This window comes from Peromyscus californicus, unplaced genomic scaffold (genome assembly GCF_007827085.1).
Source record: "Peromyscus californicus insignis strain IS unplaced genomic scaffold, ASM782708v3 Scaffold_24__1_contigs__length_46423439, whole genome shotgun sequence".
In the NCBI taxonomy this organism is placed as follows: Eukaryota; Metazoa; Chordata; class Mammalia; order Rodentia; family Cricetidae; genus Peromyscus; species Peromyscus californicus.
This window is the reverse complement of record NW_026294535.1, coordinates 44,984,702-45,001,644: the sequence shown is the minus strand read 5'-3', so window position 1 is coordinate 45,001,644 and position 16,943 is coordinate 44,984,702. Positions and strand designations below refer to the sequence as shown.

At 44.7% G+C, this 16,943-nt stretch overlaps 1 protein-coding gene across 2 annotated transcripts in view; it reads left to right on the top strand.

The window, feature by feature from the left end:
- The first annotated feature begins 933 nt into the window (after nucleotides 1-933).
- Dgka (diacylglycerol kinase alpha) overlaps nucleotides 934-16,943 on the top strand; it is a 32,706-nt gene continuing 16,696 nt past the window's right edge. Inside the window, exons 1-6 of one of the 2 annotated variants that reach the window (XM_052753688.1) lie at nucleotides 934-1,058; nucleotides 1,912-2,066; nucleotides 15,520-15,661; nucleotides 15,982-16,055; nucleotides 16,361-16,502; nucleotides 16,757-16,834. In XM_052753688.1, coding sequence (XP_052609648.1) covers nucleotides 15,598-15,661; nucleotides 15,982-16,055; nucleotides 16,361-16,502; nucleotides 16,757-16,834 — 358 coding nt within the window. In that variant the 5' untranslated portion in view covers nucleotides 934-1,058; nucleotides 1,912-2,066; nucleotides 15,520-15,597. Of the gene's footprint in view, nucleotides 1,059-1,082; nucleotides 2,067-15,519; nucleotides 15,662-15,981; nucleotides 16,056-16,360; nucleotides 16,503-16,756; nucleotides 16,835-16,943 lie in introns of those variants that run through there. The other variant, XM_052753689.1, reaches the window with a different exon arrangement.

Below are 16,943 nucleotides of genomic sequence, written 5' to 3'. Positions count from 1 at the left end.
GATGGAGTGATGATGATGATGGAGTGATGATGATGATGATGGAGTGATGATGATGGTGATGATGGAGTGATGATGATGATGGAGTGATGATGATGATGGAGTGATGATGATGATGGAGTGATGATGATGATGGAGTGATGATGATGATGGAGTGATGATGATGGGGTGATGATGATGATGGAGTGATGATGATGGGGTGATGATGATGGAGTGATGATGATGATGGAGTGATGATGATGGGGTGATGATGATGGGGTGATGATGATGATGGAGTGATGATGATGGAGTGATGATGATGATGGAGTGATGATGATGGGGTGATGATGATGGGGTGATGATGATGGAGTGATGATGATGATGGAGTGATGATGATGGAGTGATGATGATGATGGAGTGGAGTGATGATGATGATGATGATGGAGTGATGAGGAGAAGGACAAGGAAGAGAAAAAGGAAAAAAAGCAATGAAGAATCAGGATGCAAATCAAAACAAAATAAAACAAAAAAGACCTGGAACAGAGACAATCATTCCCCATTTCGTGATCTGGACCTGCAGTTAAAATTAATAATTAATTATAATAATAAATAACAATACCAAACCCTATTACTCTAGACTCTAGAGAGAAGTTGCTTCAACAAGCTTGTCTCCAAATATTTGAGAACTGCTTAGTTCTCCATTTCCACTAGAGGGCCTAATATATTCTTTTTCTTTTTTTCTCCGACCCTACTGAGCCCAAATATTTATATATATGAGGTGTGGGTGTGCACACAACACATACAGACAGATACATTTCCAACCAGCAGTCTCTCCTCCCACTGCTTTCTACTCCCAGATATAAAGGAGGCAATTCCAAGAGCCCCGGGCTTTGTTACTCTCCTACTTCAGAGGAGGGGAGGAGGGGGGAGTTAGGCAGGGCTTGGGGGCGGGGCCTGGGAGCAGGATGCCTGGGTCCCCAGTTGCGACCAGTAAGTCCCTAGGCCTTGGTCTCTTCTTTCTTACCCTCCCAGCCTCACACCATCCATGCTGCCCCAAGAGTCCTGACAACTCCGGAGGACAGGTAGGAGGAACTGAAAGACTTTGCCTTCAGCTACTACCTTTGCCCAGACCCTTCTGTGTCATCTGCCAAGGCCAGAGGGTAAAGTGCCAGGGCTGGGTATGGAGAAAAGGTGAACACAGACAATCGTGCTCAATACATCTGAACCTCCACCCTGGCCTTAAGGAAAGGATATGGATTTTGAGAGAAAGAGGTGTGCATAGACAAGTCTGAAGTGGAGCTGAGGAATCCGGAGGAGAGGTGGGCAATTGTTTCAGGCAGGGTCAAGCAATGCGGAGCCATGTGGAGAGGGAGATGCACCTAGGTCTTAAGTTAGGAAGTGTGTCACTCTGGCCTTCCCCCTCAGGGTTCTCCTGAACGTGGAGTCATTGAGTTGGGCAGGTGAGTCCAAGATGACGATTTGGAGACTGGAGGGCGGACCAATTGCTGACCAGTTGCTGGGTGGTTCCAACCTGACCCCTACCTTGGCCTCCCGTGGGAGAGGCTGTGAATAATTAGAAAGAAGAGAAAAATAGAAGTAGAGCTGCCCCAGGCGTGGGAAGACAGAAGCGTAGGAGTGGAGAAAGTGGCACAGACCAGAGAGCCCTGGAGATAAATCTGAAGCCCAGAAGAAGGCTGTGCTGGAAAGCTGGCAACAGCGGTGGTCTAGGGAGCGGCGGGAGGGCAGGCTGGTGGGGGGCGGGCAGTGTGTCGTCAGGAGCTGGGCGGCCCTGCGGCGGCCGCAGCTGCCTAGCCCGGGAGTCCAGTCCCGCTCGGGCTCCTTCGCCCCAGCTCCTCCGACGACGGTGAGGTGAGCTCTCCCGGGGCAAGGTAGGAGCCCCGCCAGCCCCGCCCCACTCGCACACTATCGCACCAGGGCAGAAGGGCCGCGGAAGGGGCCGCCCCACCGGCTGGGTGAGGGCTGCCGCGTCCGGAGGAGGGAGGAAGCGCTGACAGCTGGAACCCGCTGCTGGAAGCGTTCGCGCTGGGACGCGGGGAGCTGCCGGAGGGGCTGGCTGCTGCAAGACCCGGGTAAGCCGCGTTTCCCCGAGACCTTACCCCCACCCCGCTCGGTCACTAGGACAGCCGGGGAGGCTCAACTCCTGGGGACCTCGGAAGAAAGGTCCCTTTTGGGAACCCACAGTGCCACACGGGTGAAGAAGGGTTCCTCTGTGGCCTCCCATTCTTTCCACACCTGTCGCGGGGAAGTTTCTCTGAAAAGACCGGGTGGGAATCCTTCTCAGCTTTAAACTCGATCACTAAACCTGATCAGCGAGGAAGAAAAGCAGATGTTATTGGTCATCTCCGCACACCCTCAGAAAATACAAGCCCACATCCCCCAGCCACGCCAACGTCGTAACTTCCTCCGGCACTCAGAGCTTCGACACCCTCCGCACAGGATCATAACGTGCCACCCCCTCTTTCAGGCAGCACAATTATCCCTGATGTTTGTGGCGATTTAATGAATTCTGATGCTTCAACAGCAAAAAAATTCCCCCTGACTAGTTAGTAGCAGGGATGGGGAAGAGAGAATGGACTCTCAACCCTGGGCTCAAAAGGAGGCACCATCCCTGATATGGTGAAGTCCAGCTCATCAGGCCTGGCTCTAAAATTAGGAGTGCCTGAGCTGTGAGGTTTCTTGCTGGGACATCCTGAATGTCGTAGAGACAGCTAGTTCTTGAATAATGGTGAACTTGGAAGTGAGCAATGAGGCGAAAAGGAAACTTTAAACGTCAGTGCCAGTCGTGGAAACCTTAGCTATTTGATGACTGCAATTCTAGTATTCGATGTTTAAACTCAGATCTAGAGAATGAGAGGCACCAAGACTTGGTGGAATATGCTATGGACAGAAGTCTTGACTGCAATCCTGAGTCTGTCTTACTGTCTTTCTGAGCCCAGGATGTTGTAAGGTTCTTTCCCTCCCTCCAAGTCAATTTCTTCAGGTCTCACCCTAGGTTGGTAGAGGTGAGTCAGGAAACCAGGGGAGGGAAGGGACGGGTGAGTCACAAATAGCTGAGGTAGGGCCATGGACCCCACCCTTCCAGCCCTGCATTTGTCTAGACTAGCCCAGGTTATAGCCTCAGGGTCGGGTTGGAGCTGAAAGAACTTGTTCCGGGCCTTTAAGGGCCTGGGATCCTGCAGTTTGCTCCCCTTCAGGGCCAGGAGCGTTCATACTCTCAGTGACAGAAGTCAGGGCAACTGAATAGATCCCCAGAAGCCCCCATGTCCAAGGTCCCAACCCACAGATGTCCCTGATTCTATAGTTTCTGGCCACCTCATTGCTCAGAGGCAAATTCATGATCTTGATGCTACTGCATGTCTGTACCTGACATAAGTATTTTTACTTTGGGGTGGAAGGAACATAACTGGGCTTCACTACTTGTGGAAGTCACTAGAATTTGTGAGTTCTTGGCTTAAAAGTTTCATTTTTTTCCTAATACCCAAATGTGTTTCTTTTCTTTTTTTTTCCCCCACGTTTTTTCGGGGAGTGGAGGACAAGTTCTCAACAAAATTGCCCGTGTTATCCTTGAACTCACTCTGTAGCCCAGGCAGGCCTTTCATCCTTCTGTCTTCTGAGTAGCTGGAACTGCCTATACCACCACAACAAACCAGACATAAAATTATTTTCTGTGCATTACTTTATATACTATTGGCTGATGTTTACTGAGTTCTTATTCTGTATCATGCAGTTTGCTATGTACACTTCCTTCTATAAACTTACTTAAAAACCACTCTGTGACTGATTAGGTACCTCTTTACTCTGTTCCACTCTCCCTGCCGTTTTATTTTATTGGTAAATTTGAGATAGTGTGTATAGCTCAGTAGAAGGCTTACCTGGCATGCTTGAGATCTTAAGGCCTTGGGTTCGATCCCAGCTTTAAAAAATTAACTTGGTTCAGTGAGTAAAATGAGTCATCCAAGAGCTAGCATTCTAACTTGTACCTAATTCAAAAGTCCATTCTTGAGCAGGGTGTGGTGGCAGATACCTGTAATCCCAGCACTTAGGAGGCTGTGACAAGAGCTATATAGTGAGACCCTGGCTCAAACACAAACAATAAAAGGAAACACATTCTCAGTTTCCATTATTTCCTCTCCAGGTGTAAGACCTGGGGAGCCAAGGAAGGGATTGGAAAGAAGTGTCTTGGCCTCTCTCCTTCTCATTGTCCCCTGTTTCTTCTCCCTCAGATTCCATCTCCCATAGTCCATCCTCAGCAGTAATCAGAGATGCTAATTAAGCTATTCGAGCTCCATTGATCATAAGACTCATATATCCATTAGCTCTGTTGGCAGCCGAGGATGGATTATTACAGCCATTGGTGAGAGCCAGCAAGGCAAAGTCCTTTCCTCGGGTGTCACTGTCCTAACAGACCCTTTTCAAGTGTCCTCAGCGAGTCCTTGGAACATGGATGTTGTGCTGCGTATGTCATGGGACAAAGGTTTCAGAGGACATCTGATGCCATCAGAAAGGAAACGACTGGGCTGTTCTTGTAGCCCCAGCTGCCTCCCTGTACCCAGGCCCATGTTCCCTAGATCAGTGGGTAGAGGTCAGAGTGTTTTGGAGTCAAAGCCATCTGGCCTTGAAATTCTGATCTTTCTGTCTCCATCCACTTCCCAAATGCTGGGACTACAGGCATGTATCATCATGCTCGGGTTGTGTGGTGTTGAGGACTGAATTCGTGCATGCTAAGCCGGTACTCTACTAACTGAGCTACATCTCCAGCAAGGCCAGAGTGTTTGATGGAATACCTCAATGGGTGCCTTTTAGCATCAGTCACAAATTTGACAGCCACGTATTTAGTACCTACTATCTACCCTCCAAATTATCTCATACTTCCCCGACTGCCAAGTGGACACTCGGTGGCATTCCCTTTATCCAAACTTGGATTAATAGTCCCCCAAAAATGACTACTCAGGTCTACACAACCATTTGTACAACCAATATTGAAAGATTGGCCAGGCGGTGGTGGCGCACGCCTTTAATCCCAGCACTCGGGAGGCAGAGCCAGGCGGATCTCTGTGCGTTCAAGGCCAGCCTGGGCTACCAAGTGAGTTCCAGGAAAAGGCGCAAAGCTACACAGAGAAACCCTGTCTCAAAAAACCAAAAAAATAAAGAAAGAAAGATTGAGTCCACGCTGAGTCCTGTTCTAGGTACTGAGGATAGAGTAGGAAAGAAGACTGACAAGTTACTGCTTTTGTGAAACCAACGTTTTGGTAGAATATGAACACTTAAAGAAGGGATTAAAATTTTCTACTTGTGATTTGAAGGGGAGCCACACCTGCAATAGAACAAATGAAAATAAATAATAAAGAGGCTGAGGCAGGAGGTTTGCATGACTTTCAGGCCAGCATGGGCTAGTGAGACCCTGTCTCAAAAACAAAAACAAAACTGGATGGAATATCCAGGAAGTTTTCGTGGACAAGTTGGTGTTTTAGGTGAGATGGCTCTGCCAGGAATAGGGAAAAGTATCCTAATCAGGCAGGACTGCGGAAGTCATGGTGATAATCAGGTAAAAACTTGGCGTGCGATGGAGTCAGAAAGCAGTATGTGGCAGGGAGAGTGGAACAGGGTAAAGGCAGAGAGGCCTTCCTGTGTCCTCTGCTTATCAGTTGTCTTGGGCTGTTCCAGCCTGTGACTTCCTTGAGCTTCAGCTGTATCTTCCGTCTCCTCTCTTCTTCTTCCTTTTTTTTCTTCTTCTTCTTTTTTTTTATAGTTTTTAGTGTGAGTGTACGTGTGTGTGTGTGTGTGTGTGTGTGTGTGCCAATGTGGCATAAGTGTGCAGGTCAGAAAACAACTTTGTGGAGTTTTTTCCTTCTTCTTTTGCCTGTGAATGGGTTATGGGAATGCAGCTCGGGTCTCCAGGCTTGTTCCGCAAGCTACTTTAGCCCCTGGACCTTCTTAACAGCCCCTCTTGTTTTTTCAGGGTTTTTGTTTTTATGTTTTGAGACAGAGCATAATCAGACTTTTTTGTCGGGACAATCAACTCCCCAATAATGACATGGAGACTTATTATTAATTATGAAAGCTCAGCTGATAGCTTAGGCCTGTTTCTAACTAGCTCTTATAACTTAAATAAACCCATTTCTATTAATTTACATGCTGCTGTATGACTCGTGGCTTTTACTTGTCCTCCTGCATGTCTTGCTCCCTCTCCACCTGGCTGTCAACTCCACTTTCTTCTTCCCAGCGGTCTCTCTGCCCCGAAAATCCTGCCTAGCTATTGGCTGTTTAACATTTTATTAAACCAATCACAGTGACTTGTCTTTGTACAGTGTAAAGGAATATCCCACAACATTTCCCCCCTTTGTCTAAATAAAAAGGAAAGGTTTTAACTTTAACATAATAGGAATATAAACAATAAGAATAATTATCAGTTCGAGGCCAGCCTGATCTACAGAGTGAGATCCGGAACAGGCACCAAAACTACGCAGAGAAACCCTGTCTCAAAAAACCAAAAAAAGCCGGGCAGTGGTGGCGCACGCCTTTAATCCCAGCACTTGGGAGGCAGAGGCAGGCGGATCTCTGTGAGTTCGAGGCCAGCCTGGGATACCGAGTGAGTTCCAGGAAAGGCGCAAAGCTACACAAAGAAACCCTGTCTCAAAAAACCAAAAAAAAAAAAACCAAAAAAAAAAAAAAAAAAGAATAATTATCAGGTAAGAATTACATTCACAATGTCCAGTCCATTTGTATTTGACATATTTGGAGAAAATACTCCATTAGTCTATCTTTTTTTTTTTTTTTTTCGGTTTTTCGAGACAGGGTTTCTCTGTGTAGCTTTGCGCCTCTCTCCTGGAACTCACTTGGTAGCCCAGGCTGGCCTTGAACTCACAGAGATCCACCTGGCTCTGCCTCCCGAGTGCTGGGATTAAAGGCGTGCGCCACCACCGCCCAGCTATTTAGTCTATCTTGATGAGTCCAAAGCTCTATACCTGATTTACCTCCTATCATAACTAAGGAAAACTGCAACCATAACTATCTAGTCTTCAACTCCATCAAAGACCCCTGAAGGATGTAATATTGCTTGAGTGAACAGGAAGTGCAGAGCAAAGCAATTTCCAAAACTATAGAAATGACAGAAACAGCTGGTTGCCTGGATAGTCATCCAAGGTTCCTTTGCAACATTGGGGCATCCATCTTTGACCTACAGGCCTAAAATGTCTGACAGACCTTTCTATGAAGCAGGAATTTTGAAGGACTGACCTACCTTGTATTGACAAAGTTTGACAGTCACTTTCTCTTGTGTCCTGCTTGTCTAATTTGGACAGCATACTGTCAGCAGTTGAGGCAGGGGCAGTTTCTTTGTCCAGTGGCTAGTTTTTGCCATAAAGAAGCAAACTATATGGAGTTTCTTCAATGCACATCATCCCTTTTTGAAGTAAAATGGTGATACCAAAAGCAGGTGTGTCTCATTGTCATGAAAAGCCTTACAATTATTAAAGCATTTTAAATGCCATATTCTGTAGATTTCTGAAGTATTTGAAGACCACCTGTCTATCTAAAATATATCTGTTTGACCTTGAAAATATACTTAACATGACTACAAGTTTGATTGTTACAGGTGACTAACTACTAACCTGAATTTATTATTCTAAAAAGTTAGTAATAATAAATTTCAAGGACTAGAAATTTACATTACATTGTTAAATGAGCTGCGTAGGTACAATACCTTAAAGAAGAGTAGAAATGTATATACAATATGTTCTAACAAAATAACTTTAAATTTATATCAATATACAAAAATACCTTAAACAAGAGTAGAAATGGTATAGCAAAAATAATATCAATATACAAAATTCCATGCCAATGTAAAATATTTGAGACAGGTGGTTGTTCAAAAGTAGACTCAACAACCCATCCTTTTATCCCATCATTTTTATACTATATTCCCCTTTTTTCTCTTCAGAAAGAGTTCCTTGAGTCTAATCTCCTCTGTTCATTTCTTTTCTGACTATGACCAATAACAACTTGTACCCAACCCCCCTAAATGATGATAAATATCTATAACCCATTGAATGACCAAAAAAACCACCAACCCCATCTTCTTGGGAATGTGGGCATTGTATTCTCTAGACTGCTTCCTGTTATCTGGGGGCACTGGCATTTTTTTAGGGAACTCTGATTGGGGTAATGTTCAAATCCTAGGAGAGCTAGCTGTTGTCTAGTCTCAGTGTGATGGGAAAATGTAGGGCTTATCTAAAGTCTGGCTGGAGTGGTCTGTGAGGCTGGACCACCTGGGTCACCCGTTTTCATTGATGTTTGGTCCTCTTGCTCTGAAAACACACACATTTTCAAAAGTAGCATACATATCTGTTTTAACACAAGTATGGACTGTGCATTGTATACAAGCCAGCCAAAGATGATTTTTTGTTTTATTGTCTGAGCAGGTAAAATATATGTCACCTGTCTTGTCGTTATTTTGGATTTCTTTATGTCTGTAGCCAGGATTTTCAGGGGGTCTCCCCCGCATCAGTTCTGATCTCTATCAACCTTGAACGAACCCACAGCCTTTTGTTTCCTGTGTAAACAAAAGCATAACCTCTTTCCCAGCGTAACATATTTTTTGGCTTCTATTTTGAAGTTAAGACATTTTTTTAAATATATAGGTTGGTTTAACTTAGTAGTTTTTATAATCCAATGTCTCTCAGCAGCTGTTGTTTGCTTGTCAGCAATCAAAAATTTAGTCAGTTCAACATCATACAGGTTCTAGACTCTCTGTGTATAGACCATCTCTACATGGCTTATTCTTTTTATATTATTTTATTTTCTCTTTAAAGACTTTGTCTTATTATTTATAAACTTTTTTATATGACTGTTTATACCTGTTTTCTTTTTTAAGCCTATGCACATTTTTAAACACCTTGTAAATTGTTTAGAGTTTTTTTCCATCTGAACCTGTTTTACTGTGTATCTGTAACCTTTTCTGTCTGCATGAGCAAAATCATTATTTTTTTTTTACATTTTATAAAACCTTTATTTTTTTTTTATTTTTTTTTTTTTGGTTTTTCGAGACAGGGTTTCTCTGTGTAGCTTTGCGCCTCTCCTGGAACTCACTTGGTAGCCCAGGCTGGCCTCGAACTCACAGAGATCCGCCTGGCTCTGCCTCCCGAGTGCTGGGATTAAAGGCGTGCGCCACCACCGCCCGGCTTATAAAACCTTTATTGACAGATAATTCACATAGTATACAATTTGCCTGTTTGCACAGTTTGATATCCAGCATCCTCATAGGCCCATGCCACCAGCACCACTTTCTATTTTAGAATATCTGTCTTCAATTTCATACACACATATAATGTATGTACATTCCACATTTTTTTTTTTTTTTGGTTTTTCGAGACAGGGTTTCTTTGTGTAGCTTTGCACCTTTCCTGGATCTTGCTCTGTAGCCCAGGCTGGCCTCGAACTCACAAAGATCTGCCTGCCTCTGCCTCCGGAGTGCTGGGATTAAAGGTGTGTGCCACCACCGCCCGGCCCACCTTATTTTTTTAACTGAACATAATATTTGCAATTGTAACCATTTTTAAGTTCACAATTCAGTGGCATGAATTACATTCAAGATATTAATTACACTCATGATATTCATTATTTACTCTCATGATATTAATTACATTTGTGGTATTCATTGATTACATTCACAGTATTCATTTAATAACTATATTTATGATATTCATTAATTACATTAATTGTATTGATTTATTACATTCATGATATTATGTCCTGACACTACTGTCTGTTTGTGGGGCTTTTCCTTCACACAAAACAGAAACTCTGTACTTAGGAAATCATTGCTCTATATTCCTTTCTTCTCCATCTTGGGATAACATTTAATCTTTCCGTCTCTATGAATTTGTATATTCTATATATTTCATGTAATACAATTCTATAGTATTTGTCCTTTTTTTAAATGAAAAACATTTTATGTACAACTGCAGGAGAAATAATATACACATAGCTGGAACATAAAAACAGGTTATAATTCAAGAGTCCAGGGTTATTTGAAACTGGAAAATATTTTCTCTGTAGAAAATAGTAAAAATGATAACATTTCCTGTAACTGGAGTTTTCCTGCCTGGCCCACAGTCAGGACAAATCTCTCTCACCTGCCAGTCCCACAGCCACTCAGACCCAACCAAGCAAACACAGAGACTTATATTGCTTACAAACTGTATGGCCATGGCAGGCTTCTTGCTAACTGTTCTTACAGCTTAAATTAATCCATTTCCATTAATCTATACCTTGCCACATGGCTCCTGGCTTACTGGCATCTTCACATGCTGTTTCTCATCGTGGCTGCTGGCAGTGTCTCTCTGACTCAGCCTTCCACTTCCCAGCTTTATTCTCCTCCTTGTCCCACCTACTCTTCCTGCCTAGCCAATGGCCAATCAGTATTTTATTTATTGACTAATTAGAAACACATTTGCCATACAGAACATCCCACAGCACTTCCCCCATTTTTTTTTTTTGAAAACGGAAGGTTTTAATCTTAACAAAGTAAAATTACATATAATTTGGGAATTTGGGCGTAGCTTCTCTTACTACTTCCTGCTGGAGGGGGGCGCTGTATCTTATGGGGATACAAAGAAAATTTTAGGATTATGGAATAGTCCATGAGGGTGTGTTGTCTGAGCCAGTTGCCTTCAAATCGTTCTGGATGTTGGATCATCTGGGCCATGGTGTCATCGGAGACCTTTCAGGGGGTCTTGGCTGGTCAAACCTGATGTATCTTAATCTGGAAAAAATCCATAGCCTTTGGCTTTCTGTGGGAACAAAAGCAGAGACTCCTTTCCAAAGCAACATATCCTTATATTCAAATTTTGAAGTCAAGTTACCTTTAAAATATACATTTTGGCATAGCTCAACAGCTTTTACAATCAAATGTTTTTCTGCAGTTAAAAGTCCCAAAGACAACACAATGCAGATTCTCTGTGTAATATCCATTTTTACGTGGCTTAATTTTTATACTACCTTTACTGTCTCTTTAAAGACTTTATTTTTTAAAACTGTATTTGTTTCTATAACTCTATATATCATCTTTTTTGTCTCTTTCAAGCCTACGTATCTTTTACACACATTGTAAACTATTACATCTGAATCTGTCTTATTGTGAATCTATTGCCTTAAACTGCAGCAGCTGTGGCTGCTGGCTCCACCTATCTCAGTTTCCCAACATGGTGGTGGTTCCTTTTCCACCAGCTCTGGGAGCTATCGTGGGTCTATGCTTTTATCCAAGCAGTGTGTAGCCCAGAAACCTCCCCTTTTGCTCTGCACCAGCAAAGGCTAAATCCACCATGCAGCTCAAAGTGCCACTTGCAAAGGCCTCATTCCCGCCATAGGCAGGTCGAGCACGCACGATAGGAACCTGCCAGTAGCTCAAACCGGCAGCTGCCGCTCATTTGAGAGAGACAATTAGGAAGCTGTTTTTAGCTCCGTTTTAGAATCTTTTTTCTCAGTTTTTAGGTGGAAACTCTTGCCACCACGTTGGACGCCATTTGTAACTGGAGATTTCCTGCCTGGCCCACAGTCAGGACAAATCTCTCTCACCTGCCAGTCCCACAGCCACTCAGACCCAACCAAGCAAACACAGAGACTTATATTGCTTACAAACTGTATGGCCGTGGCAGGCTTCTTGCTAACTGTTCTTACAGCTTAAATTAATCCATTTCCATTAATCTATACCTTGCCACATGGCTCCTGGCTTACTGGCATCTTCACATGCTGTTTCTCATCGTGGCTGCTGGCAGTGTCTCTCTGACTCAGCCTTCCACTTCCCAGCTTTATTCTCCTCCTTGTCCCGCCTACTCTTCCTGCCTACCCAATGGCCAATCAGTATTTTATTTATTGACTAATTAGAAACACATTTGCCATACAGAACATCCCACAGCAATTTCCCAATAAGCCCTTTTAAGCCAAATGATTGATAGTTGAATTATACATATAAATGTTGATTAGATTCTGATATACAGAAGAAATCTATCTTCATCTGTTCAGAGAGCTATGTTTTACTCAAGTTGTGTAAGTGAGATTCCTATTCATCTTCCCCTTCACTATTTGATTCATGGCAGACATTTTTCTATAGGCTAATCCATAATCTAAAAAGATTTTAGCCTCCCTCCTAAAAGTACAGCCAGCATTTTCTTTCATCAGCTTGATACAGTAAAAATTCTTATCCTAGTAGTGAAATGTTTCACTAAAGCTTGCCCAGTGATTGGGCAAAACCAAAACTTATTATAAGCCACAGTCATCCTGGGGTCCCCCCTGCTAGATAGCCTCCCTGGATCTGTGGGTTGCAGTCTGATTGTTCTTTGCTTTATATCTAGAATCCACTTATGAGTGAGTACATACCATGTTTGTCTTTCTGAGTCTGGGTTACCTCACTCAGGATGATATTTTCTAGTTCCATCCATTTCCCTGCAAATTTCATGATGTCATTGTTTTTCTCTGCTGAGTAGTACTCCATTGTGTATATATACCACATTTTCTTAATTCATTCTTTGGTTGACGGGCATCTAGGTCGTTTCCAGGTTCTGGCTATTACGAATAGTGCTGCTATGAACATAGTTGAGCATGTGTCCTTGTGGTATGATTGGGCATTCCTTGGGTATATACCCAAGAGTGGTATGGCTGGGTCTTGAGGTAGATCCATTCCCAATTTTCTGAGATACCACCATACTGATTTGCACAGTGGTTGAACAAGTTGAGCAAAAATCTTAAACAGCTGTGCAGCTTAGTTCATGGCACTGGCAGCTAAAGCCCACAGGCAGTAGCCAAGAGACGCATCTCTGCTTCGGCCGCATGAGAGACCGCAGGACTAGGAAGCCATGTTTGGCTCCATTTTTGTGTGTTTAAAATCATTTTTTTTAGCTTTCTCGGGTCTTATATGGAAATATGTGCCCCACGTTGGGCACCATTTGTAATCGGACTTTTTCGTCAGGACTGTTGACTCCCCAATAATGACACAGAGACTTATTAATTATGAAAGCTCAGCCAATAGCTTAGGCAAGTTTCTAACTAGTTCTTTTTTTTTTTTTTTTTTAATTTTTCGAGACAGAGTTTCTCTGTGTAGTCCTGGCTGTCCTAGAACTCACTCTGTAGATCAGGCTGGCCTCAAACTCACAGAGATCCTCCTGCCTCTGCCTCTCAAGTGCTGGGATTAAAGGTGTGTGCCACCACCATCTGGCTCTAACTAGCTCTTATAACTTAAATAAACCCATTTCTATTAATTTACATGCTGCCATGTGACTCACTATGTACCTCTGGCTAAAGGTATGTATCCTGGAACTCAATACTAGAGCAGTTTGTTCTCATATTCAGAGATCCACCTGCCCCTGCTCCTGCTAGGATTAAAGGCATAGGTCACCAAGATTGATGGATATATATTTTTTTAAGTTTATGTGTATATATTTGATGTGTGTGCAGTGCCTCCAGAGGCCAGAAAAGGGGCATCAAGTTCCTTAAAGGTGGAATTAATAGGCTATTGTAAGCCAACGGTTGTGTGTGTACTGGGAATCAAATCAGATTCTCCCAAAGTGCAGCAAGTAGGTTTTTGTTATTGTCGTTTTTTTGTTTGTTTGTTTTGAGACGGTCTCAAAAAGCTCTGGCGGTCCAGGAATTCACTATAGACCAGGCTGGCCTTGAACTTACAGAGATCCTCCTGCCTCTGCTTCCAGAGTGCGTCAATTAAAGGTATAAGCCACCATTCGAAGCTCAGTTGTAATTTTTGACATAAGGTCTCACTACATAGCCCAAGCTGTCTTCAAACTCACCATCCTCCTACTTCTACCTCCCGGGTGCTTCGGGGATTACAAGCATCCTCCACTACACCTGTCTGACACTGGGTTTTTAAAATTTTGTGTTGTTCTTTATAGTCTGTTGTTTTGTTTGAGACGGGATCTTAATGTACCCTACACTGATCTTGAACGTGTTAAGCAACCATGAAATGGCCTTGAAATCCTTATCTTTCTGCCTGCTGCACCTTTTCAATGCTGGGGTTACGGTTGTGGGCCACCAAAACTTTTTTTCCCCCCAAAGAGAAGGAAGGGTGAGAGGTTTCTCACCATGTAGCCCAGTCTTACCTTGAACTCGTGATGATCCTGCCTCATCTTCCTGAGTTCTTGGATTACAGGTGGTAAGACACCACACGGGTTGTTTTGTTTTGTTTTTTTAACTTTTAATTCTTTTTGTGTTCTTATTTCTTTAAAAAAATTTTCATTTGAAATTTTAGCTGTGTTAATACAGTAGTAGTTGACACTTCGTGTAGGCTTCCTTTATGCCAGCCATTATTCGAGCTATTTTTAACCTATCATTTTATTTAACTGTGAACCACGGGTACCATTCTCTCTGTTTCACAAGTGTAATGACTCCAAGCCACAGGCCCATCACAGCTAAGAGTGGAACCCAGTTAGATTTGAGTAGCTCTGACCCCTCAATGTCCCTGTACTGTTTACTTCTGTAAAATATATCATTACTGTTGTTGCTGTTGTTGAACATTTGAGGCGGGTGTAGCTCAGCTGTGGAACATTTGCCTCGGAGACCCAGGGCCCTGGAGACAGTAGTTTATCAGGGCCAGTGGCTCGGGCAGGCCCATTGCGGAACCAGTTTGATGCAGCCTAGGCCACACAACCAGTTCTAGTTCAGCCAGGGCACCTAGCAGCGAGACCCTAGCACACGAACACAATAAAATCGTCAAGAAAAGTCACCCTCTCCTACTCAGTTCCTTAAGCGGGAATTAGGCAGGACCACGTGATCATACCTGCTCGTATTCTGGGTCCGGTACCAAAAGGTGGGGTCCTGTAAAAACGCTGGTAACCCAGCGGGGTGGACCACGTGATCATCGCTGCTTGTATCCTGGGTCCTGTACCAAAAGGTGGGGTCCTGTAAACGCTGGTAACCCAGCGGGGTGGAAGATCTGGCGTCATAGCCGAGCCTGCAGCTCCACCGTCGTCGGGCACCCAGGAAACTGGAGCCTTCCTCTCCAACCTCCTCCAGTCCCACGAGCCAGGTTCCCGCCAGTCCCTAGTAGAGCCCCATGGGACCTGAACAGGGCTAGGTAGGATCCCAGCCACCGCTAGTTCTGCTAGTTCTGAGTCTCGTGTCAGAAGCGCTAGAGGTCGTTGCGGTGGGGGGGCGCCGGGTGTGTGGCTGGAGGGAGAGAGAGCCAGATGGGGTGCTGCAACATGAGGCTTGCTGAGGTGAGAACCTTGGAAGGGTGGGAGGAGATGGGCAGAGGACACTGAGCCAGAAGTGGGTGGGGGTGTGGACTGAAAAAGGCCAGGCGCATTGGGTGTGGGAGTGTGTGTGTGTGTGTGTGTGTGTTGATAGTGGCCAGATTAATCAAGACAGAAATGAAAGAAAATGTCAGGGATGAGTCAGAGAAAGGAAGACAGAGAACAGGCCTTGTCAGGGAGAGCTAGAGACGGGCACAGGGAAAGGAAGCACTCTATGCAGACAACTAGCCGGTGGTCTCCATGAGAACTTTGTTCTTTCCCCCAGGCTTACCCTCTGAAAAAGAAACCCCAGAAGCTGTATTACCGGGCTCTCTTCGTGCTGCTCCTTGAGAAGAAAAAGAGGATGGCCAAAGAGAAGGGCCTCATCAGCCCAGAAGACTTTGCCCAGCTGCAAAAATACATGGAATGTGAGTCTCTGTCCTGGCCCTTCAGTTCTGGAGGCTTCCTTCTCAGCAGACTCCACCCCGCTGTCCAGCCACCTGGAGCTGATCCCCCATCTCACACAGCCCATGCCTGATGCTTCAGCTCTCCACCCACATACCCTCTACCTGACTCAAAGGAGAAAGCAAGGGCATTCCTGCGGAGGAGCTGAAATGGTCTTCCCTTCTTGCAATTTCTTCTCTCTTTCAAACCTTTCTTCCCCCTGTCGATGTCCAAGTGGGCTGTGGTGGAAGGCCAGGAGAACCAAGCTATGCTCTTATTCCTGTCTTACTCTCTTCTCGCCCAGACTCCACCAAAAAGGTCAGCGATGTTCTGAAGCTCTTCGAGGACGGGGAGATGAGCAGATATCGCCGAGGAGATGTGAGTGACGTGGGGCACCCTCTCCTCGACTGCTTCTCATCTTTGTTTTTGTGTCTCCGCTGAGATCCCCAACTTCCGGGATTCTTTCCCACCTCTAAATGCCCCCTTGTTGGTTGGTTACTGCTGCCATTGCTTTAGAACAAGACCAGAGATCCTAGTAACTCAGGAGGTGGCCCAAGGAACCGTATTTGTTCCCAGTGCCTCTCAGCACTGTGTTTGATGTCTGCCTCCAAGACGCCCCATTCCTTAGCCCTCAGTTTCTCTATCCTGCAGACGCCCCAGGGTAATGCTCACTCTTACCACAGGCCATTGGATACGTGGGATTTGAGCAGTTCCTGAAGATCTATCTGGAAGTGGATGAAATTCCCTATCACCTCTGCTGGTCTCTGTTTTGGTCATTTCACACTAGTAGTAGTGATCAATGCTCGGAGGCGACGGAGACTAACGGTATGATGGCGCAGACAGGGCTGGGCTGGGCCCATGGAAAGAAAGGTTAAAGCAGGGCCCATGGAAAGAAAGGTTAAAGCAGTTTGAATTTGGGGATGGGAGTTGAAGCCGTCACTCACTGTGGGCAGGTCGAGAGAGCAAGAGCTAGGAGCTAGTGAAAAGGAAGATAAAGGGGAGCCCTGAGATAAGCACAGGGAAAAGACCCAGTGCAGAGGGGGCCCTGACCTTGGATCTGCCATGTTTTTGTTTTGTAGCCAGTATGGTCTGTCTCAGTGATGTCTCCTGCTACTTCTCCCTCCTGGAGGGTGGCCGGCCAGAAGACAAGCTAGAATGTGAGTTTGCCATTCTGAGCAGGGAAAAAGAGTGAGGGTGGAGGGAGAAGGGAAGTATTCCCCAGACCCCCTTTCCTCATTCCTTTGGGGTTTCTAAAGGCCAACAAGG